At 44.1% G+C, this 14319-nt stretch overlaps 1 protein-coding gene across 1 annotated transcript in view; it reads left to right on the forward strand.

Annotated features, from left to right (window-relative positions):
- The first annotated feature begins 664 nt into the window (after window positions 1-664).
- The window catches only part of txnrd2.2 (thioredoxin reductase 2, tandem duplicate 2), a 37300-nt gene continuing 23645 nt past the window's right edge, over window positions 665-14319 (forward strand). Inside the window, exons 1-11 of the mRNA XM_076269816.1 lie at window positions 665-761; window positions 993-1058; window positions 1172-1228; window positions 1339-1483; window positions 1814-1888; window positions 2319-2397; window positions 2586-2648; window positions 3105-3175; window positions 9419-9438; window positions 9986-10077; window positions 11450-11624. Coding sequence (XP_076125931.1) covers window positions 686-761; window positions 993-1058; window positions 1172-1228; window positions 1339-1483; window positions 1814-1888; window positions 2319-2397; window positions 2586-2648; window positions 3105-3175; window positions 9419-9438; window positions 9986-10077; window positions 11450-11624 — 919 coding nt within the window. The 5' untranslated portion in view covers window positions 665-685. The remainder of the gene's footprint in view (window positions 762-992; window positions 1059-1171; window positions 1229-1338; window positions 1484-1813; window positions 1889-2318; window positions 2398-2585; window positions 2649-3104; window positions 3176-9418; window positions 9439-9985; window positions 10078-11449; window positions 11625-14319) is intronic.

Here is a 14319-nt window from a genome sequence, read left to right on the forward strand (position 1 = left end):
ATTGTTTGCAGATAGGCCTACATTTCATTCCGTTTTTGATGGCAAACGCGAAACAGCGCCAAAACAACCACCAGTGGACAAAAAGAGTATTACATGTGTACTGTTAAGACTCGCCATAGAGAATGAATGGGGGAAATTGCGGAGGTTATAGTTTGACGATGTCGTACTCCCGTGCGGGCCGGTTGCTATATACCACGGACATGTTTTGGGGGGCCACCCAAAATGAGGTGGCGGGCCGCGGGCCGTAGTTTGGGGACCACTGCGCTACATGATCTGGCAAACTTGCATAGGCTACAGCTGTTATAGCCGATAGAGGGTCTCGAAGTGAATGCAGAAGTGCCGTTCACCCTGTTACGAGTTGATGAACCACTGAAACGATTTTGGAAACATTATTTTAAGGAACCAAAAAACTCTTTGGTGTTGCTTTAACCGCCGTGCACTCCTGACCATGGTGAACATGGCCAATATCACTTTTCCTTCCAGATTTCGGACTATATTGGCTATTATGTAAATGTATAATAGGCCTATTAAATACTTAAAAAAATTAAAAAATACTTTCAAATTTAGAACAACTATGCTAATCATACAAATAATTAAGACACAACTATTTTTTTTTAAATATATCAAATTTCAGGCATCGTACTAGACACATATTGAAGGAAAGGGGTCCTTTGTCAAAAACAACATGGCAGCCTTCTGTAGAGGCAGGCACCGGTTAAAATCCGTAGGTTGCTTACATACATCAACCAGAAATTTGACAGGTATGTGTGTATTTTTACCTCGTTAATAAAACTAGCCTGCTTTTCTTATATTGATAGCCGATTCGGCTGTATTAAGGTTAACGATACTTGTACAATAAGGGTAATTTAGCTATGTAGTTAACTAAGTAAACAGTGACTTAGGTAAGCTAGCAAGTCTACTTCTCCAGTGTCCAAACTTTGACAGCATGTGAAAACCTCTTCATAGACATAAAATAACTCGTGTTATTTCAGGTAAATTCGACTATGATGTCGTGGTCATTGGTGGAGGCTCCGGAGGTCTGGCATGCTCTAAGGAAGGTATGGTACAACTGGCGAAGTCCAGAGCAGATCGGTAGACAACCACGCTATGAACTGTGCAAGATGTAGGACATTATTCACTTGGACGTAACTTACACTTGGTTCTCCCACAGCTGCTCAGCTCGGGAAGAAGGTTGCTGTCTTGGATTATGTAGAACCATCAGCCAAAGGTTTGCATAAATAAACCCCGTCCCTTTCTTTTCCCGTTGCTGTTGATTCCTTATACCTTAGCAACATTTGGAAATATGAACTATAAACTGTATACATGTCATGCCTTCAGGTACTAAATGGGGTTTAGGAGGAACATGTGTAAATGTTGGGTGCATACCCAAGAAACTGATGCACCAAGCCGCTCTTTTCGGCACTGCATTCAAAGATGCGCAGAAATACGGCTGGACGATACCGGGCCCTGCATCGCATGATTGGTAGGCTATGACTGAGATGCATGGCGGACACATTTGATAACTTGTCTTTACTGTCTTATAGACAGTATAAGACAGTAAAGGCATTTTTCTTATAGGCATTTAGCTCCTATCTTGGTCGTCATTGGTACTCAATATTGTCATCTAGTGGATATGTTGTGGAATTGGTGTTGTGTAAAGGTTGTTATAGTGTAAACCATAAGTGTTGGCACGAGAGGGCAGTGTTGCCATAGGTATTTGTCCTCAAGTGTTGTGTAAACGAATCTTTGATAGTGTGACTGTTGCTTATCTGTAATGTTAATATATTAACTCCATTAATCTGCTGCGTCACAGGGCCACAATGTCAGCAGCTGTGCAGAATCATGTGAAATCACTGAACTGGGGTCATCGAGTTCAGCTACAAGACAAGTGAGAAAATACTTTAATAACAGTTAAAAACAGTCAGGAGGACTGTGCCAACCAGTTACAACTAGTTATGGCCAGGCCATTGATTATTGCCTCTAGTCAACCTCTTTTGATAAGCAGTATACCGGCTGACCTGGACCTACATATAATTTGATTTTACACTGGCATCCCACATCATCAGAGGAATACTTTTTTTTTCTTCTAAGGATCTGATGTCTGTTATTAATTTAAACATGACCAGGCTTTCTGTAAACTTTATGTGGATTTGAATCTTTTCAAGCCTTTGATTAGAGACTCCAAAAATTGGTCCGGATCCTGACCAGCAGGCCTTTGATGAATGCATTAATTGATTTTTGGCAGTCACATTGGCGGTATCACTTTAAAAGCGTTCAGTGGTCCCTGACATTTCACCCTCTTTTGTTCTGCATGGCAGGAAAGTGAAATATCTCAACATGAAGGGCAGCCTGGTGGATGAACACACAGTCAAAGGAGTAACCGCCAGAGGCAAAGAGGTGAAATATTTATCGCACATTTAAGCTCAGACAGCTTGGCTTTAATTTGCCCCCGTGCCCTTTCAATTGCATTGCATCCAACTAAAGTTGTCAGCGTGCAGCAGCAGCACCTAAGCAGCTGGCCGGCGGTGTGAAGGCCGGAGTCTGAACTCACTGACCCTCTCAAATGATACCTCCTCTGTCTGCAGACGACTCTCACTGCCAGGAACATTGTGATCGCCACTGGAGGCCGGCCAAAGTACCCCACACATGTAAGTCCTTGGGCCACCTCCCTTTACCTCTTTGTTGTCTGTGCGTTTGTCCTTCTTTCTCCCACCTATCCTCTCTCTCTTTCTTTCTCTCTTCGCCTGTCTCCCTTTGAGTCTGTCTCTATTTATCTTTTTTCCCTCTCTGTCTCACTCATTCTCTACCGCTGTCTATAACAGCAAACTGACCTTGTACGATAACCAGAGCAGTGGGAGAGCATTATTGCTGCTGTTGGCAGAGGGGCTACCGTTGTGTCATCCCACAGCCCTCCCGTCTGTAAAAGATGTGATCATGAGCTCTTGCTTGTAACCTTGAGAGCGCCCGCGGCCATCCATCTGCCTCCACGCGATGACAGAGCATAGACGTCACTCGGACATCTTTTGGAAGGGCTCGATCGAAAACAAAATGATAACTCTGGAACTCAGCCAAAATTGCTGTTGTTTTTTTCTGCCCCATCTCAGGTCCCTGGAGCGATAGAGCATGGGATCACCAGTGACGATATATTCTGGCTCAAAGAGTCACCTGGAAAGACGTGAGTTCTGTCTGTTTGTCTGTCTGTCTGTCTGTCTGTCAATAGTCCAGGAAGTCCAATCTGATTACCATTTACTGCAGTACTTGCCGCCTTTAGTTAACACACAATAGAGCTCCGGAAGAGATTAATTCTAATTGTATACTAAAAATATAGTAGTGATCGTTTAGACGGGTTAGGGTTAGCTAATTGAGCATTTGGCACTCCTTTAGAGGCCAAACATTATCGGCTTCTTTCTGGACTGGTCTGTAATTACCTCCACTGTAATCGCTAAAAGGCTGTTTTTGAAAGCCTTTTAGCGATTACAGTGGAGGTAATTAGATCTGAAGATCTTTATTTATACTTGCTTTCCTTTTCCACTGGGCGTGTGGTCCATCGTGTGAATTCTTGCCTAAGTGCCGTGGCATACTTCTTAGACTTACTGATTTAATCCAGCTATGACCTGTTCAATCTCAATCTCTAATCCTAGGGTTGAAATTGCTGTATGCTGTATTTGGTCCTTGCCACTTGATGGCAGTGCAGCTTCATATGTTCAAACTCAATTTTTCCCCAGTTTTCTGTACTATTATCACAATGTCCTTTTAATCAGTTCTTTTTTCTGCTGTAGCTTTGTAAGGGTAGTTTTAAGAGCTGTTCTTTTACAACTCTTAGTTTGTAGAGTGGCTAACTAGTCTGGGGATGTCTTTATTTGAGCTGGATCTGGTTGTCTTAAAATCCCACTGTGAGAGAGTGCTGAGAGGTGGGTTCTGGGATTCTCTCTCTCTCTCTCTCTCTCTCTCCCTCCCTCCCTCCCTCCCTGGATTGGGTAAGCTGCTGGTCAGGAGCAGAGCTGTCAGCTGTGCAGGTGGGGTAGGGAGAGGACAGAAGGGGTGAGCGAGAGAGAGAGAGAGAGGGGTCAGCAGGCTCGCGTGCGTCTGGCCCATAGGACCCGCCAACAGTCCCGACGAATGACAGCCAGAGCGGAGGGAGGGAGAACGCACCTGAATGAGATGAAATGAGAGAGGGAGAGAGAGAGACAGAGAGATGGATGGAAGACAGATAGACAGAAAAAGAGCAAGAAAGGAGAAAATGAGATGGACAGGCATGTGCTGGTTGCCTGTGGAATAGCCGTCGGTACTTTTTGGTGGTCATTAAGGCCCTGACGGACCTGCAGGCGTGAAGAGACGGTGATCTGTTCACACTGAAGCCTTATTAGCACCTCAAGGAATGTGTCTGTGAGCAACGATGAAAGGTAGTTCTTCAAATACGAAGCACCGTCTACTTACTTTAAAAACCTCCCCTGCGTTTTTCTGTCAGAAGTCTACATACACTCCAATTCGTTTCCACGCCGTGGTACCTAGGGATGAAAGTAGAACTCTCCTGCTTGCCCTGGACAGATGGGCTTTTGGTCTACGGGAATTTGCAGTCAAGGATTGTGAGTTTTCAGAAGTATACTGGGTCCTTGAGTAGTAGGTGACAAGTGAATGAAATGGAATCCAGCAGGGTCTTGTATAGCATGTTCTCAGAAGTTGGGGAGTTGTTCCCTTGTAGGCTGTAAAAGCCGAAAAGTCCTAGATCATGCTGTTAAAATAAAATGAACTTGTTCAGTGCTCTAGTCTGGCCTCTTGGTACCGCTCTCTCTTGGTGCATTATTGAGATGCACTTATGATGCATTTAGACAGTGCTGGCAGTAGCTCAGCCCAGCTAGTGCCCCCATTGCTTCAGCATTCATGGGCCTCCTGGTGTGAAGATGAAACTGTTTGTTGAAATGCTTTCATTTGAGACATTTAATCCATTTGTCGTATGGATTTTGTATTCCGGCATTAATGGTAGGAAAATGGGTTCCTAATTCTGCTCCTGTTCCCTTCCCAGTCCCCAGTGGAAATCGCAACTGATCGACTCAGTGCAGCCTAATCATGATGCGGGATTAGCCCAATGAAGTGTGCTCACTCAGCCAATCAAGAGTCCTCACTGCGGTGTCCAGTCAGGGCCTGAGTCCAGCCAGGTCTCAGTCCAAACAGCTACAGAAGGGGCCCTTAGGAGCAGCCCAGAGAGGCCCTGTAGTCAGAGGCTCAGTTGGCTGAGTGGATATGGAAACGCAATTCCCTGCATGTGATTGGGAAAGTTTCTCTTTGCGGTAACTGATGTTGTTGATCGTTTGTCAGATACTGAAGGAAGTCTGGCTGACTAGCCCAACATGTATAACCCTGTCTACAGTAGCAATCTGAAATCCCTTCACGCATGACCGATCTCTCCTGTACGTGCACAATGACTTGACTAGGCACCTGTGGGGAATCAAAAAATGATTCAGCCACTTGTACAAATACAGCTGCCCTTGTAGTGTCTTTGAGGGTGGTTTGTAAGCCCTTGGGAAGCTCAATCATCCCCATCTCAAGCAGCCACTGCGCGTTTCCCTATTGTGAAACAAGGTTGCTATGTGTGACCAGGGCGTTTTAGTTGCTCACTCACCTCTTTGAGGTCTCATTCACCTCTTTTTGACATGACAAGGCCATGTTTTTATAACTCCCAGGTTCTATGTCAATTGTAAGCGTGCGTGTGTATGTGTGTGAGTGCCTGTGTATGTGTGTACGCATTTGTTGCATGAAGTCCTTTGAGAGGAGCAAGGCCTTGCTCCGAAATCGTAGTCGTGCCGCGGGGAGATTAAGTGGATAAAGAGAGGCCCGTCCTCGTGTGTGTGTGTGTGTGTGTGTGTGTGTGTGTGTGCGTGCTGCACTGTCCGTCTGCGCTGGCTGCCGGAGTGGGGTGGGAGTCTTGTGTTTGCTCTCTGCATTCCTCTCGTGCTTCACGATCAGCCTCCAGGGCCTGCCCCAGTCACCCTGCCTCTACCTTTGCCCGTGGCGATGCCATTATGCCTCCAAAGAGGGTTCTGGTTAGAGGCCGGTCTCCTGCCTAGAGCTGCAATGAAAGAACAGGGTTGTTGTTTTTGTTGTTGATGCCATCAACGGGCAAAGGTAGAGGCAGGGTGACTGGGGCAGGCCCTGGAGGCTGATCGTGAAGCATGCAAATGTTATGCAAATGTTATGATGGCTCCATGTCAATCAACAACAACATCCATGTCAACCATCATGGTGTTGTTGTTGACATGGAGCCATCATAACAATGATAATGCAACAACAAGAAATATGTCTTTGCTATTTGTGCAATCAGTAAACACAATTACTTACAAAGAACTCCTGTCTGAGATGCTGGTAGTGTTGTTTTGTTTTTGACTCATGTGTCCCATTCAAAGTGACTACAGTCGTGGCTAAATCCTTAAAAGTGATGAAATTCGAAGCAATTTGGTCATGTAGAGCTGCATGCCTTTTGGTATATAATAGAATAAAGCACAGAAAGTTTGAAAAGAGATCATTTGATGTTTATTTTACAAAGCTATTCTAAAATGACCTAGAGAATTGTTTTGATACCCCTAAAAAAGCTGATAAATTATTGGATTATAGGGATGTTTAAAGCTGTTTCACCATAATTTGTATTACAGATGTATCTGATTCAGATTATCTATTCAGTCATTCAGCCTGTTTAAATGGAAAAAAGTAGTCACTCTGCAGTTTGGTAACATTGTCTGCACCAAAATGAACATGGACCAGAGAAATCAAAGGAAAGAGTTGCCTTAGGGGATCAGAAAGACACACTTTATAAACAAACATGTTAAAGGTGAAGGCTATCAGAACATCTCCAAGCAGCTTGATCTTCCAGTGACCACAATTGCACATAATATTCTGAACAAGTTTAAGGTGCATGGGAAAGTAGCCACGGTCGCTGGATGTGACCGCAAGAGAAAAACTGACCCCAGACTGAATAGAAAGGATAGTGCAAATTGGAACACAAAGAGCCAAAGAAAACTGTCAAGGTCAAGGTCAAGGTACATCCTCGTATGATCACATCACACCATAGGTCACTTTTTGGACAACAGTGGGCTCCTTGGAGGACTCCACTGTTGAAAGAAAAACATTAAAAAGCCAGACTGGAATGGGCTAAAATGCTTATTGTCAAGTCACAATCCATCTGGAGAAATGTTCTTAGCACTGATGAGATGAAACTGGAGCTTTTTGGCGAGCTTTTTCACATCAGTTCTATGTTCACAGACGATACATTTAATGTGTCACCAAGAACACCATACCTGTTTTGAAAAATGGAGCAGGCACGGTTATGTTTTGATGCTGCTTGCTGCATTTGGCCCAGGGTGCCTTGAATCTGTGCAGGGCACAATATGAACTCAAGACTAGAAGGCATCCTGGAGCGAAACAGACAGCCTCAGTATCTGAAAGCTCAGTCTCAGTAATAGGTCATAGGTCCTACAACAGGATAATGACCCAAAACACACAGCTAAAGGCACCCAAGAACAGTGGATTATTCTGAAGTGGCCTTCTAGGAGTCTAGACTTAAATCTCATTTAATCCCAGTACCATTTTTATTTGTTTTATCTATATCCTGTTGAATAGAGAGACAAAAGGGAAGCCTAATTTGCATTAACCATGGAATAAACAATGATGAAAGCTGATTACTTGTATCAGTTTCAAATTATTTCAAAGAAACATTTAATTTCTTTTTTTTTTGTGGAAGGTTATCAACGATCTCAACCATGATGGTAAATCAGTGTGATTGCTCAATATAATTTTGCAGTGGGAACTTTAAATGATCAATAACTATACCAATATCTGCTGCACATGGAATCAGTCTCTGTCAGTAAAAGCATAAGTGTAAATGACGGCCAGTGGGCCAGAGTCGTGTCATATTATATGGGGTGACTGCGTCCAGTACTGGTGCCCAAGGTTAGAGTGCTGTTTCCAGTGCCCTGCCTCCATCCGCCCACTCATGCCATCTGTGGCCTCCAGACTACTGCAGGGGCTTCAAGGCTTCCCAGACGTCTCACACTACTGTTGCCAGCAGAGACACAGATGTACGTGTGTCTGTGTGTATGTGTGTGTGTGTCTCTGTTTGTGTGTGCGTGTGTGTGTGTGTGTGTGTTGCACAGGGAGTTCCAGACTTGCAGTCCATTAGCGATACTCTTAATTGCAAAACCATCTCTCTCTCCTCCCCATCAGGATTAGCTTTTGTTCTCGGCACAATGACTCCCTTCCCCTCCACAATGGAGTCGGCTTGTCAGACGCAGACACTCTGTACTGGAGGCCCCTCCGTAAGAGGCCTTTTCCAGACTGTGCTGGCTAAGTACAAGCAGCCTCTTCTGAGATGTCATGTAGGTGTGTGTGTGTGTGTGTGTGTGTGTGTGTGTGTGTGTGTGTGTGTGAGACAACACTGTGATGAAAGTGCAGGGCTATGTTAGAGATCTTGTCCTAATTCCCTCTCTACTTAGGCCTTTGGTGTTGGCAAGAGCTGAAGCACAGCTGTATGTGTGTGTGTGTGTGTGTATGTGTGAGCGCTGTCACTGGTTGAGCTGGAGCTCCATGCGGGCTTCAGTCAGCAGGGCCGTGAGTAGACCCTGAGCCGGGAAACGCGCCACAGCCATGGGGATTAGCTCCTGACATTAGCAATTAGCTTTCCTCCGGGCATGGATTTATGGAAGCACTCCACCTAGGCCACACACACAGACTGGGACACAGACTCATGTGTATGTGTCCACATCCACAAGCATATGACATGGACACGCAAACAACATGTTACATGGGTGTGGTACGTGTCCATGTATAACCACAGTAGCACACCAATATTTCATACAAGCAGACACACTTGCAAGTCACCAGGAACACACAGACATGCACACACACATACAGTAGTAGATTTGGTCTAAGGCTGGTACAGACAACCACTTTTAAAAAAACAAAACCTTGCAAACTTGACCAACTGCCTAGTTGCTATATGTATTATATATATATATATATATATATATATATAGTCTTACATTTATTAAATATTACACCTATGACTTGCTGTGAAAGCTTTTTCAGCTTTTTGTTCAGTCATTTTCTTGGTGAACCCCCCCCATCCCCTTTTCCTCTCTGCTTGGATGCGTTTGTCACTGTTGAGTAATTGAACTCAACTGGCCACTTTCATCGCTTCAGCGTTCCTCTCTGGGCTCAGAAATACACCCCTGTGGCTCACCTACCTGTATGTTCACTGTTGAATTTGGCACCGTATCAGACACCGTAGGGAAGTAGAACATATAGGCTCTCTATTGTGTAGGAGGGGAAGGCGTGATGTGCTGAAAGGAATAGGCTGTACTTCACTTGTTCATGTGGGAATGGCGCTAAGTGTAAGTGTAACTGCTTTCTCTCTGGTGTCTTTTTTTAGGCTCGTGGTGGGTGCCAGCTGTATCCTTCTGTTCTGCCAGTCCAGTTTGGGTGGAGTGTGCCTGTTGTTTTCATCTCATCATAACACGCTGTAGAGAGACATGCGGCATATGAGACACTTACACTGTTGTCCATGGTGACTTACATATGTCAACTATATTATAGCAAATTTGTTAAAAACTGTGATCACCCCCCTAACCTGCCACCAAAAATTGTATTGCAAGGGATTACATTGTCCCCGGAGAAACTTTTAGGCTACTGCACGCTAGCCCAGTTCTTTAACCATTACATTACCACCGCATTACATTACCGAAATTGTTTGGTAACTCTAAGACTGGAAGCAACACAGAATAAAGATAAATATGGGATGGGATACATAAACAAAATAAATATGATTAGATATGACTGGGTGGATATATATATAAAAACCAAACAGTTAGTGGTAAGTACTGGGGGAAAAAAAGTGACCTGTGTGTGTACATCTATACTTGTGTATGTGTGATGCATCTTGTTTGGAGGTTGGAGGTTTGTGTAGTGGTGTATGTCTCCTGAACTCGTGCCGGTGCAGACGTGGGCCTGGAGTGTGCAGGCTTCCTGACGGGCATCGGTCTGGACACCACCATCATGGTGCGCAGCATCGCCCTCCGGGGGTTTGACCAGGTATGGGTGCAGGCTGTGCGTTTGCTCTCTTGTGTAGCTTATTATCTCCTTTCCAGGTGCCTGAGCATCTGAATGTGTGTACTTCAGCGTCATCACATGAGCAGAGCTAGCACAGAGAGCAGGGAGAGGTGCAGCTCCGTGTGAAGACTGTCAACACTGATCAATTTCAGGCTATGTACAGTTGTGGTTTGGTCTTGTTTGTGTATCAAAATAAGAGTGATAATTATATTTCTGTCCAGGCATGGCGGAATAAGAAAAACAGTATCAGTAAGATGTAATGTAAAAATGTAGGCTCATTTTCTCTTATAATAATGGATGTGAGTTCATGAAATGTGTCATGAAATACATTTCAGTTCATGGTGTTAGAATGCCTGCAGAATGGACTACTAAATTGCCTGGACTGATTTGCACATTATGTGTGGTTAATGACACTGAAAGCCTTGCCTCTTTGGCAGCCATTATGTTCATGACTTGGTGTTCTAATTGCCAGTGTTGACAGAACATGTTGTAATTTTGACTGCCAAAGTTAATTTTGTAAATGAACTGAAAAATTGAATCAATGAAATTATGATTGTTTAGCACAAGAGAAATGAGAAATGTCCCATTTATCTAAGTTGACTGCTGGAGCACTAGTTTGCCTGTTTGGATGTTTGTTATATATTACTATTCTACTTACATTTTGCTGCTGAGAAACTGTGGATAGAGAGGATACAGAGGAAGATGCTTAGTGTTTGGATGTGTCAGTGTTCGGTTAATACCGGGCTATACAGGAATCATACTGTTATATATATTAATACATATTGTGTACTATTACATATGATTTAATTTCACAATGACTGATTTGTGTATCAGGACATGAGTGTAAAATAACACGGAAGCACCTGCTAACAAGTTTTATCAATGATCTTGCTTGCAGACAAAATGTTTGTCCTTTGACGTGTGTGTGCATGCATCTCTCTGTGTGTGTGTGTGTATGTGTGTGTGTTCTTCTCACATTACACCTGTGTGTGTGTGTGTGTGTGTGTGTTTGCCACTGCCTGCAGCAGCGTCAGAAACGTTGACTTGTGTCAGACACTTGTGAGGTGACTCACCACACTCAGGCTAAACAGCCCGTCTGGCAATAACAGGAAGACCGACTTGGCCAGACTTGTGTTTTCTAACTCTGTATTTTTCTTCTTCATTAATAATAATAAAGGTCTCACTGGTAATTTCCACTCTACAGTGTAGGTGTATAATTGTCTGTAACGCAATTTTAAAATCATGCTTATGTAAGTGCTGTTTGTAGAGTTGCTCTGGCTTATTGCGGGGGAAAAAACATTTATTGTTTAGGAGATTTATTTAGGAGATTTATTGTCATTGTTCACTTTTTTAGCAAATGGCCGGACTGGTGACTGACTATATGGAGGCCTATGGCACCAAGTTTGCCTGGAAGTGTGCCCCTAAGAAGGTGGAGAAGCTGCCCTCTGGGGGTCTCCAGGTGACCTGGACGAATACCTTCACGAAGAAGGACGAGACCGACACCTTCGACTCAGTACTCTGGGCTGTGGGTGAGTCGTCTGAGAGAGGACAGTCATTGTTGTGTCTCAAGAAACATGTCAACAAGCAACACCAGTCACTGCAGTCTTTCTTTAAGTAAACAAAATCTCCTGATTGCTTAGGGCAACAAGCTGCTGTTTGTAGCTTTTGGGAAGGAAGAATCATTTTTATTTGTGATCTGTATATATTTGAGTTTTAAAGTGGATCTTTAATGGGGAGGTTTTATAGACGATACATTCTTTGTGCTTTTCAATTGTCTGGTGGACAGTGCACGATCTTCATCCAAGGCAAAAGTGGTCAGTGAGACTCATGAGACTAGCACGTACAATGGAGTAATCAGTCATGAGGGCCATTTCCTGTTCTGCGTCGTCCGCTGCTCACACTTATCAATTTGACCATTTGGCAGATTTCACCTATCCACTCTGAAGCGCTCAGATCTACTTTCACAGACACCCTGAGACAAAGCATCATAAATTGTATCACATCACTGAGCTTATAAGGTCCTTCACTTTTTCATACATACACACAAACACACACACACACACACACACACACACACACCGACACACCTCACAGCCGTTGCTCCTCACTGTCACACACTGTACTGAGTAGCGCCGCGTCAGCAGACTGGGGACACTCAGGCCCCCGAAAACAAGGCAATAAAGCGGGGGGCGGCGCAGGCACCAGGGGAGGGCTAAATCAGCGCAGCCGCCCCGCTCCAGGATGTGCCGAGGGCCACGGGTCGCCGCGTTCCCTCCTTTGTTCTCTCGCCCTGCGGCCCTTCCTGCCCCGTGCCAGGCCTGCGGAAAAACACCCGCCGCCGACTGGGGACCATGTCATATTCACTCGTTTTTTGTTTTTTTCTCCTCATCTTTCTTTTTTGTGCTCTTTCTTTTCTCTTCTCTTCTCTTCTCGTGCCATTGGAGACAGATGCGCGTCTGCTCTCCCGCTCGCGTCGCTCACTCAGTCCATCTCTCATTCGTGTCTCTGGTTTCACTCCGTTTGGGGCAGGACAATGGTGGTGTGGGGGGTGGAATATCCCACGTATCCGCCAGCCAGCACTCCAGTGACGGTTTATTTATTTCTAGATGGTCCCAAAGTCTTGCTGATTTCCTCTTAAAAAAATGGCACATGAACCATTGCTCAGATTTCCCACCGTAACTTTGTGAGCCCTGTGTGTGTTTCTCTCCAACTCTGTGTGTGTGTGTGTGTAGCTATGGATTTCTATTTTATGGAAAACCATGCGGATTCCATTAGCTCCACATATGTGTCTTCCCTCTTGGAGGTCCATTAGTTATTAGCATCCTTTCCCACACATTCATTATCATGTCCACAAGATGTTTCATTGCTAGACTAGCCACAGACACTTCAGTTCTTTTATCTGTTCCCCACCATCGTTCTACATAATGGAGCAATGTGCATGTTGTGAGTGTATTGAAAGTGTTTCTTTTTTAATTTAAAAAATAGTGTTTATTCTGATATTCTTATTTGTTTTTAGTTCATTTATTAGGAGTATTAGTGCTCTGGGCCAGTATTCACAAAGAATATTAAGGCTAAAGTAGCTCCCAACTGGTGAATTTAGGAGCAACTCCTAAAAATAATGGCCGTGTCACTCGTACCTTTAGGAGTAATTCACAAGGCATTTTAGACCTAAAAGTAGCACCTAAGTCTGTGACCGCTTAAAAGAAGGAATAATTGTGCATTGTAACTAAGTGATGCAATAATGCCACCAACAACAACCAAAACCATTTATTGTCAACATGTAAACAAAAAGTAACGTTTCATTGTAAATCAAATTGTTAAATTGTTTCTCCTATTTACAAACAGGCTACGTGTCTTCATAAAGATTATGTAAAACATGTTGCAAAGGTAATGCATCAATCCATAGTGTATTTCATTATGCTACTAGGCTACTCTTTATTCATTTGGGCTATTTAGCATAATCTTCTATCCTCGCGGTACTTGTGTAGCGCACGCATTCTCACCAGCAAAGACCTGTCACCTGTCACTTATCGTTGTAGGGGAGGTTTTTGGCATTCCCGCATTATAATCATCACCCAGTCAAGGTGGTCACTTCGATCAAGATGGTGCATGAGTAATGACGTCAACCATAGCAATGAAGACTCACTCTTAGTTTAGGAGTTGTCATTTTTCCTTACTAAGAGTAGGCCTGAGATAGCCTGACGAGCCAGACCCACATTAAAATGTAGGGTCTGGGCACTCACCGTTCGCAGTGCTCAGTCCGAGGGGCGGGATAATCGGTTGTCTTTCAAATTCCCATTGCACGCAATAGGACAGCGCTAGGAGTCCCATGCGTTTTCCCACCAGCGGAGCTAGTTCGCTAGTTCAAACTTTCCAACTTAAAAAAAGCTTAACTCTTGTCAGACGGTTCGCCAACAGCAACATCCATCTTCTTTGTTTTCAAGTAGCAGGGAATTCAAGCCAAACCGTTGCAACTCATCATTATGTTAAGCCCGCCTAACGACTCTATACACGATGTGATTGGCCTGATAGAAGTTTAATTTTTTGAGCTCACAAGCCAATGGAGAGTTGCTAGACTAGCCCTGGCAGCAACCGCTAGGGTGCGTCTAGATTTCTAGGCCTGAGAGGCTTTGTGAATAACTTTTAAGAGAAAACTCCTAGTTAAAATCTTTTAGTGCGATTTAGGAGTACTCAGTGGTAAGATAAAATGCTTTGTGAATACGG

This window comes from Alosa pseudoharengus, unplaced genomic scaffold, assembly GCF_046254945.1.
Source record: "Alosa pseudoharengus isolate Yale_2024_CS ecotype anadromous, Long Island Sound unplaced genomic scaffold, YU_APseudo_1.1 YU_APseudo_1.1_scf_6, whole genome shotgun sequence".
NCBI classification, from domain to species: Eukaryota; Metazoa; Chordata; class Actinopteri; order Clupeiformes; family Clupeidae; genus Alosa; species Alosa pseudoharengus.